Source organism: Haliotis rufescens, unplaced genomic scaffold, assembly GCF_023055435.1.
Source record: "Haliotis rufescens isolate VD_foot unplaced genomic scaffold, xgHalRufe1.0.p SCAF_11, whole genome shotgun sequence".
NCBI classification, from domain to species: Eukaryota; Metazoa; Mollusca; class Gastropoda; order Lepetellida; family Haliotidae; genus Haliotis; species Haliotis rufescens.
In genome coordinates, this window is record NW_025963791.1 from 43,112,061 (window position 1) to 43,131,261 (window position 19,201).

Here is a 19,201-nt window from a genome sequence, read left to right on the forward strand (position 1 = left end):
CTGAGAATGTGGAGTGAAAAGGGCTTCACTTTGAGCACTGTGTTTTCCTTAACTACCGCAATATGAGACAATAAAGTGGTATATAGGTAGATATTACTTCCTTACTTACTTATATTGGAGATTTTACGTGCGCTTTCCTACTGCAGCGTATTTCGCACACGGGCCCGGCCAGGCCATTCAACGGAGATATGATATTTTCTTATGAAATATCGCGTATTAGTGTAATTTGCATGCTTTACCATTCATTGTACCATTCTGAACCATGTGAATGTTGTAATGTCAGTCAATCGGGTGGGAAAACAGCCCAATCCTCGCTCTATAAAGGACTATGTCAATCATTTTGCAAGTTGAAATGACCCCTGATACTTTATGAATACTATATAACAGTTTATGAAGTCAAAATCAATGCTGATTATTCATAAATTTAATGCTTCGTACTATAGGCCTGTGTCCTCTTCAGTGCTGAATAAAGATTGAAAATACATCAGTCAATCAAAGATGAAGGTACAGTAAACTACGGTTATAACGAACTCAAAGGGACTACTAATTTTAGTTCGTTATAACCGTAAATCGTTATAAGCATATATACAGCATAATTACAGCATATAGTCGGGACTAAAAAGTTAGTTCGTTATATCCGTTAGTTCGTTATAACCGTGTTCGTTATTACCGAAGTTTACTGTAACTTTATACATCAGAGTTCTTGAGAATTAGTTCATGTTTTGTTCTTAGACTAACATTTCAACCACCGATTGTGTTCACATGTAGACTCATACTGGTATATTAAAAAAATGTATACAGACAACAACTGTATTAGAAACAACAAACTCTGTAGAGACTCTTGTCTCCCATCCTTTGTTTGGTATGATTATGTCTTGTAATTATTTTAGGATGGAAGGTACAGTTACCAAATAAAATATTCTGAAATATCAATTCATTATGACCATATTTCATAATCTATTTTTTAAAGTAACCCTCCTTACATTAAAGATAACTATTTAAAGAATATAGTACTTAAAGACATTGCAACAAACCGAATAATCAGGGGGGAGACTTTATTCTGAGGGGGGCGCGAAATATAACCGCCCGGGGGAGATTTTATTTCAGAACAGATTCACCGGGGGAGAATCTGTATCGGTATAAAATCTCCGGGGGGAGAATTTGTACGGGGGAGAGTTTATACCGGGACACCGGCACCTGATTTACGGCCGTACCTTTACCTGAACTGGTTGCCATTTAGTTAAAAGACTTTGGTCGCAAGGCTTCAATCTCTATCGAAATACTGATGATGCCTTAGATCAGGTTCATGTAGGAAGGATGGTGGCAACTAGACAAGAGAAGGCGCGCACCACATTGACTAACATAAGGCCCGTTCCTTGTAAAAAATCCAGGTTCCTATACCATACCCATCTAAACCATAGCTTACCATTGGTCAGTAAATTTTCCCCCTTGAAATAGGCTATCCCATTTCTCAGTCAGTCATGGAAAATTATTATGAATCCTTTTCTCTTGATGAACTCTCTGGCTCTTAAATCCCATGACACTGCAACTAGGCCTGATGTGATCCATTACAAATAGTTAGTATTTCTTAGTATACATATGGGAACGTGGTAAATTCCCAGATTCCTGGCACAAAACAATCATCATTCCTATTCCTAAGCCAGGCAAAGATAATAATTCAACAAATTAATGTTCAAGTGCCTTGACTAGCTGTGCTAGTGAAACGATGAAAAAAATAATTAAATGTAGACTTGTTCTGCATCTTCAATCTTTTAACTTCATAAGAGATATACAAGGTGGCTTTGTCATAACTTGTTGTTCATCTTGTACGACTTGAGGGATGTGTTCGTAATGCCTTCAAAAATAAACAACATGCAGTTTCTATATTCTTTGACTTATAGAAGGCCTACGATACCACATGGAAATATGGTATATTGAATGATCTTTCAACAATCGACCCTGCTTTTTCCTGAGATTTATGTTGGATATGGAAAGGGTTTTGTCGCTATATTTATACTATGTGATTCCATGGGCGCATGCCTGATTATATTTTCGATTCCTTGACAAAAGACAATTCCAAGTTCGTGTTTGATCGACTCTATTAGATATGTTTGATCAAGAAACGGGTGTGCCACAGGGGAGTATTCCATCAGTTAGCTGGTTTAGCATTAAGATCAACAGTCTCGCCAAAGTGCTTAATGAAAACATATATGGTTATTTGTTTGTTAATGACTTTAATGTGTCTTGTCAAGGAACTAACATGCATACTATTGAGGGACAGCTGCAGATGTGTCTGAATAAAATTCATGAGTGGTCTCAGGAGAGTGGTTTTAAGTTTTCACAGACCAAGACATGTTGTCTGCGTTTTAGTAATCAGAGGAAAATAATTAAGGTGACACAGCTTTTAGTTATAACATTGATAGCTTACTGTCACTTATTCCCCATATTAAAAATATTGAAACCAAATATTTAAAGGCGCTTGATATTCTTGAAAGTTGTCAAATGCTCATTGGGGCGGGGATAAGGAAACATGTCTGAATCTCTAAAGAGTATTAGTCAAATCTAAGGTGGACCATGGATGTTTATTTATTGTTCAGCTCGTAAATCATATTTACTGGAAATTGATAGTATTCTCCATCAGGGTCTGAGGTTGTGTTTAGGTGCATTCACTTCTATCGAAAGTCGGTATGTTGAGGCCAAAGAATCATGTCTCAATTTAAGCTTGCTCTTCAATATATCACTGAACACAACTTGAAACTTTTCATTGGGGAGTGCAACATAGATGCCCCCAGATCCCCCTAGTTAACTCAGGCACTGACGTCTCATATTAACAGTATTCACGTTGGTGGTGCCTACTCCAGTATTTAGTCTCAGCTACGCCCCTGTTAAAATCATAGGATACCATCATAACATTCGTTTACAGTCGGGGAGTATTGAATAAATGCTTGCTTTTCCTCATCTTCATATTGCCTTTAGGGGCGGTCGGGTAGCCTAGTGGTTAAAGCGTTCGCTCGTCACGCCGAAGACCCGGGTTCGATTCCCGACATGGGTACAATGAGTGAAGCCCATTTCTGGTGTCCCCCGCCGTGATATTGCTGGAATATTGCTAAAAGCGGCGTAAAACCATACTCACTCACTCACTCTAACCTATAACAAGCAAATGGAATGCATTTGAAAATACTTTACGAGGATGAGTTACTTGGATATACCAGTATATGTTAAGTTAGTTTATGTCGGGAATCATAAGCAAATCCGATCATTGCATTCTACTGTAGATGTGTTTGTTTCAACGTTAACTCCAGGTAGCACAAGGAACTTAAACGCATTTCGGCTCTAAGAACATCTCTTCTGGTATAATGGCATAATTTCTAGTTTGGATAACACATGCCCAATGCAGCAGCGTTATAAACAAGAAAGATATGTGCCCCTTGCTGAAAGTTATAACAATTTCCGGTTGAATGAATCTCATCCATTTGGGTAAATACCATGTCATGTCCGAAAACTGCAGCTATCTTAATAGTTACATGTACTTCAGGTTTGGGAAAGGCAATGCCTATTAAGTAGAACTTTGTACAATACTTTGGCTACAATTTCAAACCTACTTTACAAATGACCTTCTTTATGACCTTTGACTGTGGTCAATCATACCCGTCCCAAAGACGGCATGTACTTTCATAGACCTATAAATGATGATTGAGTTTGAATAAAAAAACGGACTTTTCTTTATGACCCTGAGGATGTCCTTGGCCATTGGGATTCTATCGTGATGAATACTTGATATGATAACCCTGAGAAGTCCATTAATAGTGTTGTTCAAATACAAAGCCCTGTGGGTATTTTAAAATTCTGAGAAAAAAAAGAAGAAAAAAAAGCTACTGATGGATTCAGGACGATTTGTTTGTTTGTTGTTAAACGCTGCACGCAGCAATATTCCAGCTATGTTATGCGGTCTGGAAATAATCGAGGCTGTACCAGACAATCCAGTGAATGACATCATGAGCTTCGAAGTGGGATGGGTGACATGTATCAACCAGGTCAGCGAACCTGACCACCCGATCCCGTTAGTCGCCTCTTACGACCAGCATAGTCACCTTTACGTATACAGGATGTAGCTATGGTAATATGTAATAAAGTAAAACAAACACTGTGTCAGTACAAAATATATATCATCTTTATAACTTTTGATAAAATATGCAGGCTTTTTAACAGCAGAGAACACATGTACATTTCCACAATGAAACTACAATCTGCCCAGTTGGAAGATTCAAGGGCTAGGTTAAAACTCCGCAAAACTTAGAAAAAAGAGAAACAACATATACGGATTATGAATAATATACAAAAATAGAGGATAAAAGTGTCAAAAGGCTACATTGCATGGTATATTGTTGTATGTAGTTTAATCTGTTGCAAATCTGGATACTGAACCGCTGGCAGACTCATGACTGTCATTGATTGAATACAATGACAACCGGCTATGGATATTCAGGATAGGACGTACGGTACAGGGATGGCTGCCATACCAGCCAGACAGGCTATTATCCTATTTGTATCAAGATTATTCTATAGGATATAAATGGAACATACGTGAGAAATGCTATATGGGAGGCATCGTGGGTATATATACTTGCATGTTATCTACAATGACAGTATGTAGTGACTGATGGACGTATGTGTACAGCCACACGCAGTGCCTGCAGTGACTCTCAGCCTCTAAAGTGTATTTATTTTCCATCATAATCAAGGTTTCGCAGTTATATTTACAGAATAAGTAAACTGAAAACGAACATTACACTAGCGTATGTATACACCCGTATGTATTAAATACAATAGCAGGATGATGCAGCAAGAAATATGTATAGAGAGGTTGAATCACTCTATTGGTCTGAAAATCTGCCCCCTGAATTATAGAAGTCGTAGGCCTCATTAAACTCGGGGTTGGGATACTGCATGTATCCCTGGGGTGCTGCAAATGGCGACCTCATGTAGTCGTGGTAGTTTGAGGACTGGTCAATGATTGAGTGCTTGTCTTTACTGACGCTGTTGCTGGACCGCCTGGTGTGAAAACAGAAAACACGAGTGGCTTGGAGAGGCGACATGAACTTCATTTGGAATGTTTTGGCAATGAGCCAACAAACCTTGTCACAAAAGAGCATTTTGTGTGTATGAAAGTTTCCAAAGTGACAACCCCATCTTTGATAAGATGTTATACCTATACGTATTGTGATGATCTACATATGACTTACAGGACATACCTTTACGAAGGCAAAATTGTCGTAAATATATAACTTGTCTTTTTTCACTTGAGTTATGTGCTAAGGAGGGAAATCTGTTAATAGTTTAAATTTAAAAGTGTGTGGTGACATTTGTGGTGAACTATATCTGTTTCATTAAATTAGAGAAAGTCACTGTTTAAGTTATGGAATCCGAAAAATTCTCTCATCAACATAAATTTATTATCGCATATGAACAATGAAAGAAACATCGCGGAAAAACCTATATGCAGTCATTGGTGTATTTCCATTAGCCAGCCAGAGTGTTCATCTATTGAAAACTTACCTGCGGCAGCAACAGCAACCTATAGCTAGCACGGCGACGAGCAGGACGAAGATGCCAATGCAGACGCCGATGATGACCCAAGGCAGGTTTGACTCAAGAGCTGGAAGGTTAATCACAAAGCCAACATAAGATTGTTTCAAGACACAGCTTACTGAAACATGTGTTAACCTCCGAGTGCAGAAAGGCTCCCTCTACCTACTGATGAGTATTCTCCCAGCGGGACACAGGGAACATGAGGGGTAAAACAAATAGAACAATAGCACCACAGCATCCTATGTCATCACAAGTGAGGGATTTTACGACTCTGTCATTGTTTTACCATTCCTTAAATAAGCATAGGCCATGTTCAAGTATTACAGTTAAGAAATATATTGTTCATCGCAATGGATAGGGATATACTTGCTCTCTTGAACATCGAAGGTTGACGTTCAACAACAAATGAAAAAATTAAAGTGTTGCCACTTATGGCTATTCTATGATTATTTCTGACAATGAATTTGGTATAAATAGTATCCCTTGTGTGGCTTTGTACCATGTGTCATGTATGGCTACTCTCATCGCCGGACAGTGCAGGTGTCACCGGTGTAGTATGTTCTATGTGTGGTGTGTTCAACAGTTACTCACATCGCCAGACAGTGCAAGTGTCACCCGTGTAGTATGTTCTATGTGTGGTGTGTTCAACAGTTACTCACATCGCCAGACAGTGCAGGTGTCACCGGTGTAGTGTGGTCTATGTGTGGTGTGTTCTATGTGTGGTGTGTTCAACAGTTACTCACATCGCCGGACAGTGCAGGTGTCACCGGTGTAGTGTGTTCTATGTGTGGTGTGTTCAACAGTTACTCACATCGCCGGACAGTGCAGGTATCACCGGAGTAGTATGTTCTATGTGTGGTGTGTTCAACAGTTACTCACATCGCCGGACAGTGCAGGTGTCACCAGTGTGGTGTGTTCTATGTGTGGTGTGTTCAACAGTTACTCACATCGCCGGACAGTGCAGGTGTCACCAGTGTGGTGTGTTCTATGTGTGGTGTGTTCAACAGTTACTCACATCGCCGGACAGTGCAGGTGTCACCAGGGTAGTATGTTCTATGTGTGGTGTGTTCAACAGTTACTCACATCGCCGGCCAGTGCAGGTGTCACTGGTGTAGTATGTTCTATGTGCGGTGTGTTCAACAGTTACTCACATCGCCGGACAGTGCAGGTGTCACCGGTGTAGTATTCACTGCAGTCGCAGCTTACTGATCCATCACTACCGTCCCTACAGATGCCGCTGTTTCTACAATATCCGGTCTCTAGTTTACACTTGGCTGCAAGGATAAGGAGGTGTCATATAGTTTGGTTTTTAAAACAATCTAGGTTGTGGGCAGATAATGTACATATGGCATATGTACATCAATACTTTATAAATAATTTCGAGAAACAGAACATTTTACTATGAAACTATATTGCCCCAAAATCATCGTAGAAGGTAAAAATTACATGGTTCTCCATGTTTATCAACCATTACATAACACAGTGTTGTCTTTAAGGATCAATCGTGTGTCCCACAAGAACCAAAACTTGACCGTAATGTTAATGTACAGTCCTATAAATACATACAACGTGAACATTTGCTTTGTACTATTTTATCCAATACCATTGAGTGAGTGAGTGAGTGAATATGGTTTTACGCCGCATTTAGCAATGTTCCAGCAATATCACGGCGGAATCGAACCAGGGTCTTCGGCGTGAGCGAACGCTTTAACCACCAGGCTACCCGACCGCCCCCAATACCATTGAAAAATTAGAGAAAACTTTCGTAGGTGCTCTAGAAGAAGAAGTAATGTTAACAATATTAACTTACAAACACAAAAGGACACGTTGGTGCTCTTCTTTGCGCTGGTAGAGAGCTTGCCTGCACAGGCCATGCAGGAGGTTTGTCCTGTCTGGTCCTGGTACTGACCGATGTCACAGTCCTTGCAGGCGTCTGTGGATGCGTCGTGTCTTGTGCCTGCTGGGCAGGGTTCTGTAACAAGACCACATCCACTGTGATACGACAAGTAGTAGCATAACCATATCGTAGGTATCACTATCGCCGATTCAGGATGATAGATGAAACAATTTTCAGGTTTTATTTCGGACATACACCTTACATAGACACATATATGATAGCTGCGGGATTCCATATACTATCTCCATGTAATCCATTCACATTTGAATATTACTGATATTACTGAATCCCACAGCCATCATCTACTTGTCATATAGTATATGGAATCTCACAGCCATCGTCTGTGTGTCATTAAGTATATGGAATCTCACAGCCATCATCTATGGGTCAAATAGTATATGGAATCCCACAGTCATCATCTATGTGTCATAAAGTATATAGAATCCCACAGTCATCATCTATGTGTCATATAGTATATGGAATCTCACAGCCATCGTCTATGTGTCATAAAGTATATAGAATCCTACAGACATGATCTATGTGTCATATAGTATATGGAATCCCACAGTCATCATCTATGTGTCATATAGTATATGGAATCCCACAGTCATCATCTATGTGTCATATAGTATATGGAATCCCACAGACATCATCTATGTGTCATATAGTATATGGAATCCCACAGTCATCATCTATGTGTCATATAGTATATGGAATCCCACAGTCATCATCTATGTGTCATATAGTATATGGAATCCCACAGTCATCATCTATGTGTCATATAGTATATGGAATCCCACAGTCATCATCTATGTGTCATATAGTATATGGAATCCCACAGTCATCATCTATGTGTCATATAGTATATGGAATCCCACAGTCATCATCTATGTGTCATATAGTATATGGAATCTCACAGTCATCGTCTATGTGTCATATAGTATATGGAATCCCACAGCCATCATCTATGTGTCATATAGTATATGGAATCCCACAGACATCATCTACTTGTCATATAGTATATGGAATCCCACAGTCATCATCTATGTGTCATATAGTATATGGAATCCCACAGTCATCATCTATGTGTCATATAGTATATGGAATCCCACAGGCATCATCTATGTGTCATATAGTATATGGAATCCCACAGTCATCATCTATGTGTCATATAGTATATGGAATCCCACAGTCATCATCTATGTGTCATATAGTATATGGAATCCCACAGTCATCATCTATGTGTCATATAGTATATGGAATCTCACAGTCATCGTCTATGTGTCATATAGTATATGGAATCCCACAGTCATCATCTATGTGTCATATAGTATATGGAATCTCACAGTCATCATCTATGTGTCATATAGTATATGGAATCCCACAGTCATCATCTATGTGTCATATAGTATATGGAATCTCACAGTCATCGTCTATGTGTCATATAGTATATGGAATCCCACAGCCATCATCTATGTGTCATATAGTATATGGAACCCCACAGACATCATCTATGTGTCAATATAAGGTGTATGTCCGAAATAAAACCTGAAAACTGTTTTTCTCTCTTTTCCAAATATCATCAGGACCATGCTATTATTATTATTATTATAATTATCAATCCTGGTAATAATATCAATAACAACAACAACAACAATAATAAGATAGGTTTATAGAGTAAAAATATCATTTATAGCTATCGTGTGTCGTCATACTGATTGCTTATTTCATCTCATTTTCGAAAGGTAGTGGAAACTTTCTGCTCTATGCTGTTCCTGGAGAACAGAAAAACATGTCACCCAAACGCACCCCTTAGTCGCAATCGCGCCCCAGAACCAACCCATGCTTGCCGTGCCCAAGGGACCCAACTCTGCACAGCGAATCGCGGCGCTTTAGACGACTAAAGTCTCAGAACCAATGAGATTAATTAGCAAGGATCACAGTCGACGAGATGACTGAAAAATCTTTTCAGAAGAACGGGTTAGACTGTGGGCAGGATATGCTGAAAGGTGATGCTGTTGCATAACTCTAGCTGTTTGGTGACGAAGCAGGTACATTATTCTGTGGGAAAAGGACAGGCTGCACAGACGTTGAAGGTTGCGTGAAGGCAGTTAGTTGGAGACTGCACACATGTCAGAGGCTGGATGAATTCCGGGTCTGCGTGAAACACTGTGTATGCGCAGTTTTCTGTGCCTGTGCAAAGGTCTGTGTCTGAGTGAATTCGAGAAGTTTTGATACCGTGGAAGTTGTGGTTGGTTGGTTGGTTGGTTTGTTGTTTACGCCGCACTCAGAAATATTCCAGCTATATGACGGCGGTCTGTAAATAATCGAGTCTGAACCAGACAATCCAGTGATTAATATCATGAGCATCGATCCACGCAATTGGGATCGATGACATGCATCAACCAAGTCAGCGAGCCTGACCACCCGATCCCGTTAGTCGCCTTTTACGACAAGCATAGTAGCCTTTTACGGCAAGCATGGGTTGCTGAAGAGCTATTCTACCCCGGAATCTTCACGGGTCGGAAGTTGTGGTAACCGTCTGTTGCTGTGAACGTGAAGGGTTGCCCACACGTGTCTTATTTCTCAGAGGAGGGAGGTTTAGTGAACCCTTTGTCAATGATACATTTGTCTTCATGGAGTTGAGAGCCTTCATGTAGGTATGCATCTTCAGATTTTAGCAAGGTCTGAAGATGAAATTAACGACTTGCTCTTCTTGGATTTTGGATATGCCCTTCAGTAACAAGTCAATGCTCCTGCTGAGGGAAGAAGTCTTGATTGAAACTTGATTGACAGGTTGGATGGTTAAGGTGTCAGTGCCTTCACCCTTTATACAATAAGTATCCTTGGGGAAGAATTTCTGTTTGTTTGTTTGTTGTTCAACGCGCACTCAGCAATATACCAGCTATATCACGGCTGTCTGTAAAATAATCGAGTCTGGACCAGACGAACCAGTGATTGACATCATCAATATTCCAGCTATATCACGGCGTTCTGTAAACTAATAATAGTGATTGACACCCTGAGCATCGATCCACGCAATTGGGGTCGATGACATGTATCAACCAAGTCAGCGAGTCTGACCACCCGATCCCGTTATGCGGGATAGGGGTGAAAAGATGGGATTTCATCTGTGAACCAAGCCATTCACTCATGGTCTTCAGATTGGGATGACTTGTTTCATATACAACCTCAAACACACACTCTTCTTGGAAAGAAGCATTAGGTTTGGGAGCCATGGTTGAACAGAGCGAGGTCTGAGAATTTGCTTCAGAAATGACGTTGAACCTTTATTCATCGTCTGATGCTGCTGTATAGAAAGTAGAACACGCAGTGAGATTCTAGCTATAAAATCGGGCGGTTGGGCAGCCTGGTGGTTAAAGCGTTCGCTCGTCACGCCGAAGACCCGGGTTCGATTCCCGACATTGGTAATGTGTGAAGCCCATTTCTGGTGTCCCCCGCCGTGATACTGCTGGAATATTGCAAAATGCGGCGTAAAACCAAACTCACTCACTAGCTATAAAATCGGTATTTGAAGATTAAGTATTTATCGTACCCTGCTGGAAGAATGCTGGATGCATGGATGTTGGATAATGCGTGAACAATGGAGGCTAAGAGTAGGTAGGGTGGTGAAAGAAGCCCTAAGTCTGCATGTAAGTCTGTGGCTGTGTGAAGGCCTGAATCTGTGCGAAGGTGTTACGATGCATGAAGGTCATGCATGACTGCGTTCACCACTGTCTTAAGCTACGTGAGAGTTGACGGCTGAGTGCAGAAATCTTTCAAATGGACCCCTTCACAGGATAATGTTGCAATCAGCTCTGTGGTGATGATCAACTTAGCAAAGACATGCTCTCACGTGACTGGAGACGACTTTGATCAGGCGGGAGAGATGCTATTCTTCTACACTAAGGTCTGTAGGTTCTTACTGTGAAGGGAGGAGACAGCAAAATATTTCTTCTTAGAACTGGATGAACCCTTTAACGGCGTCAACACTTCTGTTGCCATGAGAACACCTTGTGGGCATGACTTGGTTGACTGGTTGAAGTTCAGGTAGAAATATCATGTCAAAATTCCTCGCTTCCTCTGAGTGAGTGAGTGAGTTGGGTATTTACGCCGCTTTTAACAGTATTCCAGTTATATCGCGGCGTGTCAGCTTGGTGTGGGAGGAAAGCCCGAAGTGATGCAGGTCCCAGACGTTTACCACTTCGGTGAAACCCACGAGCACGGGTATGGTGCTGACAAACCTAGCAACATAATTGGGGCAAACCGGGATTCGAACCCACAATCACAGGTTTCTGGCGTGCCCAAGGGACGCAACTCTGCACAGCGAATCGCGGCGCCTTAGACGACTGGGCCACCCGTGGCCCCCGCTTCCTCTGAAGGAGGCATTGGTGTTACCTCACGTCATGAGGATGACGAAGATTGTGATGAACTCTTAGGAACGAACTTCTTTATTGTATTTTTTTCAAACGGTTAATTTTGACACGATCTCTCGGATGACAGAGCACCAAGCAAACATTCCTAATTATTCCGTTGCCGCGAAAATGAAAGAGAGACGAGTTACCGGCAAAGTGACGTGGTTCAGGTGCGCATGTGCAGCTCGGGGTGCATTAGGGTGAGATATATGTTTCTCTTCTCCGGGAACACGGCAAAGGACGTTTCCACTACCTTTGGAAATGGGATAAGGTAAGTAATTTGTATGATAAGGTAAAATAGATGTCCAGAAATCTTCAGCCACCACTGTGTCTGGAATATACAGTTTTGATGTGTACTGACCACAAGATCCAGACTTCATCACTGAGCCCGGTGCGCACGACGTCGATGAACCTTCAAGATTGATCGGACCGGGTGTTATGCCAGTCGGAGCCTAAAACACAATACAGAGGTCAGGAGGTAATTCTGCTACAATGTATGTATATCATCCCTTTACACTGATATACACTTACACCCCTATCTCATGGGCACATGCACTGTCCTTACTCCACTTTATTACCCACCATTGCCTCCAACATTTTAAGTCACTTGATATCATGCATCCGGGATTTTTTCTGGTCATATATTTGAAAGAATGACAAAGGCATTTGAGTACTGTTGAGGTAACAAACACGTGACTAAAACCATTTGTTTTTTACATTCTGAAAATACGAGGATTTACAGATTATCGTGGAATTATTTTGGGAAATGTGAAGGAGAGGACCTGTCGTACGGACAACACGTAAGTCCCAACAGGGTCGGTCACTCTCTAAATTACACAGTCAGATGATAACATCAGAATAGCAAAGGGGGATGATATGGTAAGCGCATCTGTTGTTTTAACATAACGACACCTATGGCATCCGGCGCAATGAATCAGTGAGAGAACAACAGTCACGAACACGCTAATTCTCAGGAAGCAACACATATAATTTATCAGTAAGAACAGTTAGACAATAGCTGGGTACCTGTGAGTAACATTACCTTTTACTTGTCATCTGTTTATCAAAGTAACAATCAAAAGAAATTTGGAGTATTAAAGGCCAAAACATTCCACTTTTTACATTGAAGCACCAGACCAACATGTGAGTTCATAAAACACTGCAGTTTCTACGTACTGAATTGAGTCTGTGACAGCTTCAACCACATTAGTGATAGTAGGTAGTGATAATCCACTCGTACACTGGACTCTGATTTTGGTAAACGTTTTATGGCTTTTATTTACATTTTTAAGCCGGGTACATTTCAACCTTATAAAGAATATTTATCCCTGAAGGTTGATAAATTATCTTGCATGCAATGCAATGAGACAGATTATCATGAATGCACGACGATCTCACACACCAAGGTGATCACTGAACCTGAAACATGTACAGACTTACCAGGACCGGGGTGGCAGCAGCGTTATCGTCCAGAGCCTGCACCAGCAGCGATTCAGGACTTCTTGAAATAGTGTTGTCTGTGTTGGGTATTTGCTCTCTGTCGCCAAAATACAACTATATTATTGTTTGTTTGTCTGTCGGTTTCAGCAACACATGACGGATGGCTGTAAATAATCGATTCTGTCAGCGACTGACATCACAGGCTTCGATTCATGCTACAGGGATTCTTTACCGCACAATCAGCCAGGTCACCGAGCTTGAGCAACGATCCATGTAATCGCCTCTCATGACAAGCATGTGTTGCTGTGGAACTCACGTGTTGTATGAAAAAGGACATGACATAATATCTATTCAAAGCCGTAGAGTAATTGGATATTTACAATTGTCCTCATACATTTGCAAAAATAATAATTGGAGGTTGAGTGTTTTTCACTTACGGGAGATTTGACGCTTTTACTTCAGCAGTGATTGTTTCTCCTGTTTGCCTCTTCCTGCGGGTCCCTCCGCACGGAACTATGATGATGATCGCAATGTTACCACAGGAACTGCCCTGACAGAGGCCCGGGAACACGCTTGCACGGATTGTGATTAAGAACCTGATCTGTGCTGTGATCGTGTTATGAATCAAAGTCGGGTTCTGGCATGACGTTACAAAGAATGACATCCGTACTGTCACTGTCCTGAACACAGGTGCCCGTGTAGTCGCTTCAAGAGGAAGAAAACACAGATTACGACAGTATACACAATACGATAAAGTAAGTGTAAGAAAATAGATCTTTATGGAGAAGCTAAACACTCTATGTCAAATCTAAGGAAATTGTGTAGAGCCAACTTCCATATCTCACCTTGGAAAGCCAAGCATGTCTTTGATCCTGCAAATGCCGTAGTCTGACCAGTAGGACAGAAGTAGCAGTAGTCGCTGATGTTGGGTTTCCGGATCTGACCGATTGGGCAGGAGTCACATGCTTTTGTTAGTCGATTATATCCAGTTCCCTCAGCGCAGTCAGCTGAAGAAGAGACCATCGTGATTATATGGTGAGTTTGGGGCTAATTTAAAATTGTGTTTAATGACATATAGGAACTAAATGTTAAGTAGATTCTTTTCAAACATAATCCTGATTATGATTGTATAATATATGTGAAATTCTAGACATTAATTTACAAAGTGACTGAAGTACAACCTTTCCCAGCAAGATTGAAGGGTCAGATGAAAGGCGCTAACATTCATGAAACAGCCAAGAGGATGGAATTGCCAATATGTTTTATGGCAGATTTCAGCGTTTTCTGCACAAGTATCTTCATGAGCGAAATATAAGATCCGTCTTAATGTTCATTATAGCTTGTTTTGCAATGGAATTGGCAAAATGTAAGAACCTATTAAGATACAGCTGTGTAAACAATGAACCGTAATTACAAGATCTCGAGGCCACCTGCTTCTTGTATACCGGAAGTACCACTATATGATCGATGCGCATTATGTAATCACTGGATTGTCTAGTCCAGACTCGATTTTTTACAGATCATGTCATATAGCTGGAATACTGCTGATTGCGGCGTTAAACAACAAACAAACAAACAAACAACCACTATATGAGGACGAGTGACCCCCTAGAGGGTGTCAATCTGAGAGGGTAAGATCATGGAAAATTGGACAATATAGGCAGCAATATTGCATTATGCCATAGTCAGTATGATGGAAGTGTGATCATATATTGACAGCTACAGAAATACTAAAAACTAGCAGTGGCAGTGTGATCATAACATTGCAATAACAAATGAAACTAACGGCCGCTTCAAACAATATATCAATGAAAGAACTCGACAGTTGGAAACCCCCTTCAGTGAATACTTACATATCTACATGGGTTACATGTGGTTAATTCTTACCGATACACTGGGCTTTGTCTGTGGCATTAGTAACAGAGAGAAATGTAGTCGTGTTCACGTCACACTTTATACAAGATGTCTGTCCTCTGGTCGGCTGGTAGAACCCCTTGCCACATGCCTGACAACCCTGGTTCTCTTTTCTGAAGTAACCTGGCTGACAGTCAACTAAAACAGAACAGAACATTCCATATGTGGCAATATATGGCAAATGTGTCCTTCTAATACTTGAATGATAAGTACAATACCTTTAATAATATAATTTTTTAATAAAACTGAGACTTTATTGCTCTGGTTTCTCAAGCAAGTACATGGAGCCACAAGAGTTTTCTGCATGCCACTCGTATCATGCAGATTAACAGGCGACATAAACAACCTTATGCATTTCTTGTCATATAACTTTGTTTTGGCTACAAAGAATAGTTAAACAATCCAAAGTAAATGTATTTTTTTTAACTTTATGAAAAGAGGACAATATATACTAATCAAAAGTAGTTAACTATGTCATGAACATGATGTGTTATGATCAGCAGTAGATTGACGTGAATAACTGCTTAATGAGTAACAGACAGGTAATGAAGCCAGATGTACAGTTAGGATAAGGATTAACAAGACAAGCTGATTACAAAGGCCTATTGCTTGATAAGCGCTCCACAGGCATACGATGTGTAATACCCTTGATCTCTGCTGATCGACGGCTTGTGACAACGTATTTTTAAAGCTTCTGGGAGTTTTCCTTTTGTGAAGTCCTGATGATTGGTAGATGGATTTTGGACTTTGTCAAACTGAACTGGATGGCTGGGGAATTTCTGCTGGTGGTCTAATGAGGCTGATTTGCTGAGTGCTTTGGCTGTTGCATCCTACGTTATGACTCCAAAAAGGTAAAAGAACACCCTATTTTTTAGGATTACTATTAATAATTTGTCATGGCTTGACATATTAATTAAGGTAATGTGACAATACATCGGGGGTTCTTTAACTTCCTTTGAATAGTATATGTTGGAATATAACATCTGTTGCATATGATCACACAATGCCATTTAGAAAGTGGTCAAAAGTAACACATGTAAAGTACACTTGTAAGAGGGGTACACAAAGTACTGATCTAGACTACCAGTTGTCGGACTTCAATTTTTTGTGGAAGCCTCGGTGGGTGAGTGAGTTAGATCGCTGACTTTGTGTGCGATTAGGTGCTTCACTCTGGCGGTGTGGTTTCGAATCCCGGACTGGACTCAACACAAAACAAGGACGAGAATGTGTATTTTACCAGGAAAGTGTTACCCCGAATATAACATATGTTACATTTGTGGCACATTTTGTAAATGTTCTGGTCGATCAACGTTATTGGATGACGACATAATGCCATAATATGAAGCAAGTATTGATTGATGGGGATGTACCAAGGTCACAGTTGGCTTCTTGAGTTGCACCCGTCAAGGTCGTTGTTCTGCCGGTGGGGCACAGGCGACACTGAGTGGTGGTTCCTGCTGTGGGCAAGAAGGTGCCAAGGGGACACGGGATACACGAGCGTGACGTCACATTAAGGTATTTCCCTGCGCCACACGAAGCTGGAAGGACATCACAATGGATTTGGGCAATTGATTCATCATACATTTTTTTTTCAACATTTGATCTTGAAAAGTGTCAATCAAGGTTTGTGAATGGCTGTGTTAGTATTTAAACATGTCCTACAAAACTATTTTGACATAACGACATTTATTGATGAAAACAAAATTTCCTTATGCTTATATCAAAATGTGTAATGCTATATATGTGAATGACGTACTTACCAGCTCTTTGTCTATAGGAGAAGATAGTTATAACAATATTTTTTCTAAAGTTTCACTTTGTTAAAATATATCCCGTATGCTTCTCATACACCATGACTACAACTTATACAAATTATACGACTGCTGCACAGTTGGAGGAGAAACACTCACGCATGCAGTCGTCCGCCTTGGTAGAGGCATTCTGTAATGTGATGTAACCAGCGGGCGTGCAGGTGATGCACCTCGTCTTGCCACTTGACGGCTGGTAGGTGCCCAGCATACATTCATTGCACGCTCTGCGGTCACTGGCTGGACGGTACTGACCAGCCGGACACAGCCCTGGAAGCAATTGACAAAGATTAAGACATGACAAAGATGTATTATCATCCGATGAAGACAAAGCTGTCATCACTGACATTATCACACGATCTGCCACCAAACGATGCGTACATAATTGTGTAATAAAACGTTTGAAATGAAGGCAAGTGTATCACATATGAAGTTGAGGTGAAATGGGGTTTTACGTCGTGTTCGGGATTATTGCACTTATATCATCGACGTGCATGCACTTGTGTGTGTGGTTGCTTGTACCAGTTAATGACGGATTCATAGTACTATCCCACTCAGATACCATGCCGCAGTTTGACATGAATACAACACTCAGAGAAAGTATGCTGACTCTGAGCCGACCAGTACTTGTTTTATCCCCTTAACGCCTATCGCCAGGGAGAAAATATTATTTTTAACATCTTTCGGTACGGGGATCGAACCACCGATCTACCACTCTCTGGGCAGGCGGCCCATGCACCAGGCTACGTAAGCGATCTATCACCTGTGGCACAAAGACAGACCTTCATTGGGCACCGTTAGTTTCGGACTGTACCATTAATGCATTCAGGGTGCTCGTTTTACACCTGCCAGGTGAGAATGCCAACATCTGTGTTTATTCACTCAATACATAATTGGCCATGAAGTAAACTTATTCATGAATGAGACGATATTTGTGTTGTTTGGGAACGCGTATCTTTTTTTAGTGTCGTGGTTCATAACATTTGATCGATTTGCCATTATTATATTCCTACGTATATCCTTCCACGTGCGACCTGTGAAGATCCGGGTTAGGATAGGTCTTCAGCAACCCACGCTAGTCGTTAGAGGCAACAGGCGGGACCGAGTGGTCAGGGGCGCTGACGTGGTTGATGCATGCCTTCGTGTCCCAATTTCATGGTTTGATGCTCATTATATCAATCACTGGATTGTGTGGTCTAGGCTTATTTACAGGCCGCCGTCACATAGCTGGAATATTGCTGAGTCCAGCGTTAAACAACAACAACAACAACCTTTCCGGTGCGAGGGAAAAGGTGGGTGGAGCGGTGGCTGCATGTTCTACTTACTATAACAGTCACTTTCCGCCGTCGAGGCGTTGTTGGAGGTGATGAAGCCAGTGGTACAGTTGATGCAGGACTCGGCCCCGGTGTTGGGCTGGTATGTTCCTACGTCACAGACGCTGCAGACAGTGCGGGAACTCCGATACTTCCCCGCGGAACACACGACTGCAACAGCACATTGTGAACATCGTTTTGACATGGTCAGGATACCATTATTGTAAGTGACTTGAGTCTGGTTTACTAAATAATGCACCGTGACACTCTCCACGATGCTCTACCTGATAATGAAGCTCTACCCGATAATGACGCCCTACATGATAATGACGTTCTACATGATTATGACGCTTCAGGTGATAATGACGCTCTACATGAAAACGACTCTCTTCATGATTATGACGCTCTACCTGTTAATGAAGCTCTACCTGATAATGACGCCCTACATGTGTACATGATAATGACGCTCTACATGAAAACGACTCTCTTCATGATTATGACGCTCTACATGATAATGATGCTCTCAATGATAATGACGTTCTACCTTATTATAACGCCCTACATGGTTATGACGCTCTTTATGATAATGATGCTCTACATGGGGATTACGCTCTATATGATAATGACGCTCTACACGAAAATGATGCTCTCCATGATAATGACATTCTACATGATAATGACTCTCTTCATGATTATGACGCCATACATTATGATGATGCTCTACGTGGTAATGACGCTCTACACGAAAATGATGCTCCCCATGATAATGACATTCTACATGATAATGACTCTCTTCATGATTATGACGCCATACATTATGATGAT

General features: G+C 41.1%; 1 protein-coding gene across 3 annotated transcripts in view; it reads right to left on the reverse strand.

The window, feature by feature from the left end:
- Positions 1 to 4,149: 4,149 nt before the first annotated feature.
- LOC124121080 overlaps positions 4,150 to 19,201 on the reverse strand; it is a 124,035-nt gene continuing 108,983 nt past the window's right edge. For all 3 annotated transcript variants that reach the window (XM_046484032.2, XM_046484033.2, XM_046484034.2), the window contains 12 exons: positions 18,389 to 18,547; positions 17,166 to 17,333; positions 16,626 to 16,793; positions 15,229 to 15,393; positions 14,187 to 14,348; positions 13,779 to 14,046; positions 13,342 to 13,438; positions 12,263 to 12,353; positions 7,400 to 7,561; positions 6,741 to 6,863; positions 5,557 to 5,656; positions 4,150 to 5,052 (listed from right to left, as the gene is read on the reverse strand). In XM_046484032.2, the coding sequence (XP_046339988.2) occupies positions 4,875 to 5,052; positions 5,557 to 5,656; positions 6,741 to 6,863; positions 7,400 to 7,561; positions 12,263 to 12,353; positions 13,342 to 13,438; positions 13,779 to 14,046; positions 14,187 to 14,348; positions 15,229 to 15,393; positions 16,626 to 16,793; positions 17,166 to 17,333; positions 18,389 to 18,547 (1,841 nt within the window). In that variant the 3' untranslated portion in view covers positions 4,150 to 4,874. The remainder of the gene's footprint in view (positions 5,053 to 5,556; positions 5,657 to 6,740; positions 6,864 to 7,399; positions 7,562 to 12,262; positions 12,354 to 13,341; positions 13,439 to 13,778; positions 14,047 to 14,186; positions 14,349 to 15,228; positions 15,394 to 16,625; positions 16,794 to 17,165; positions 17,334 to 18,388; positions 18,548 to 19,201) is intronic.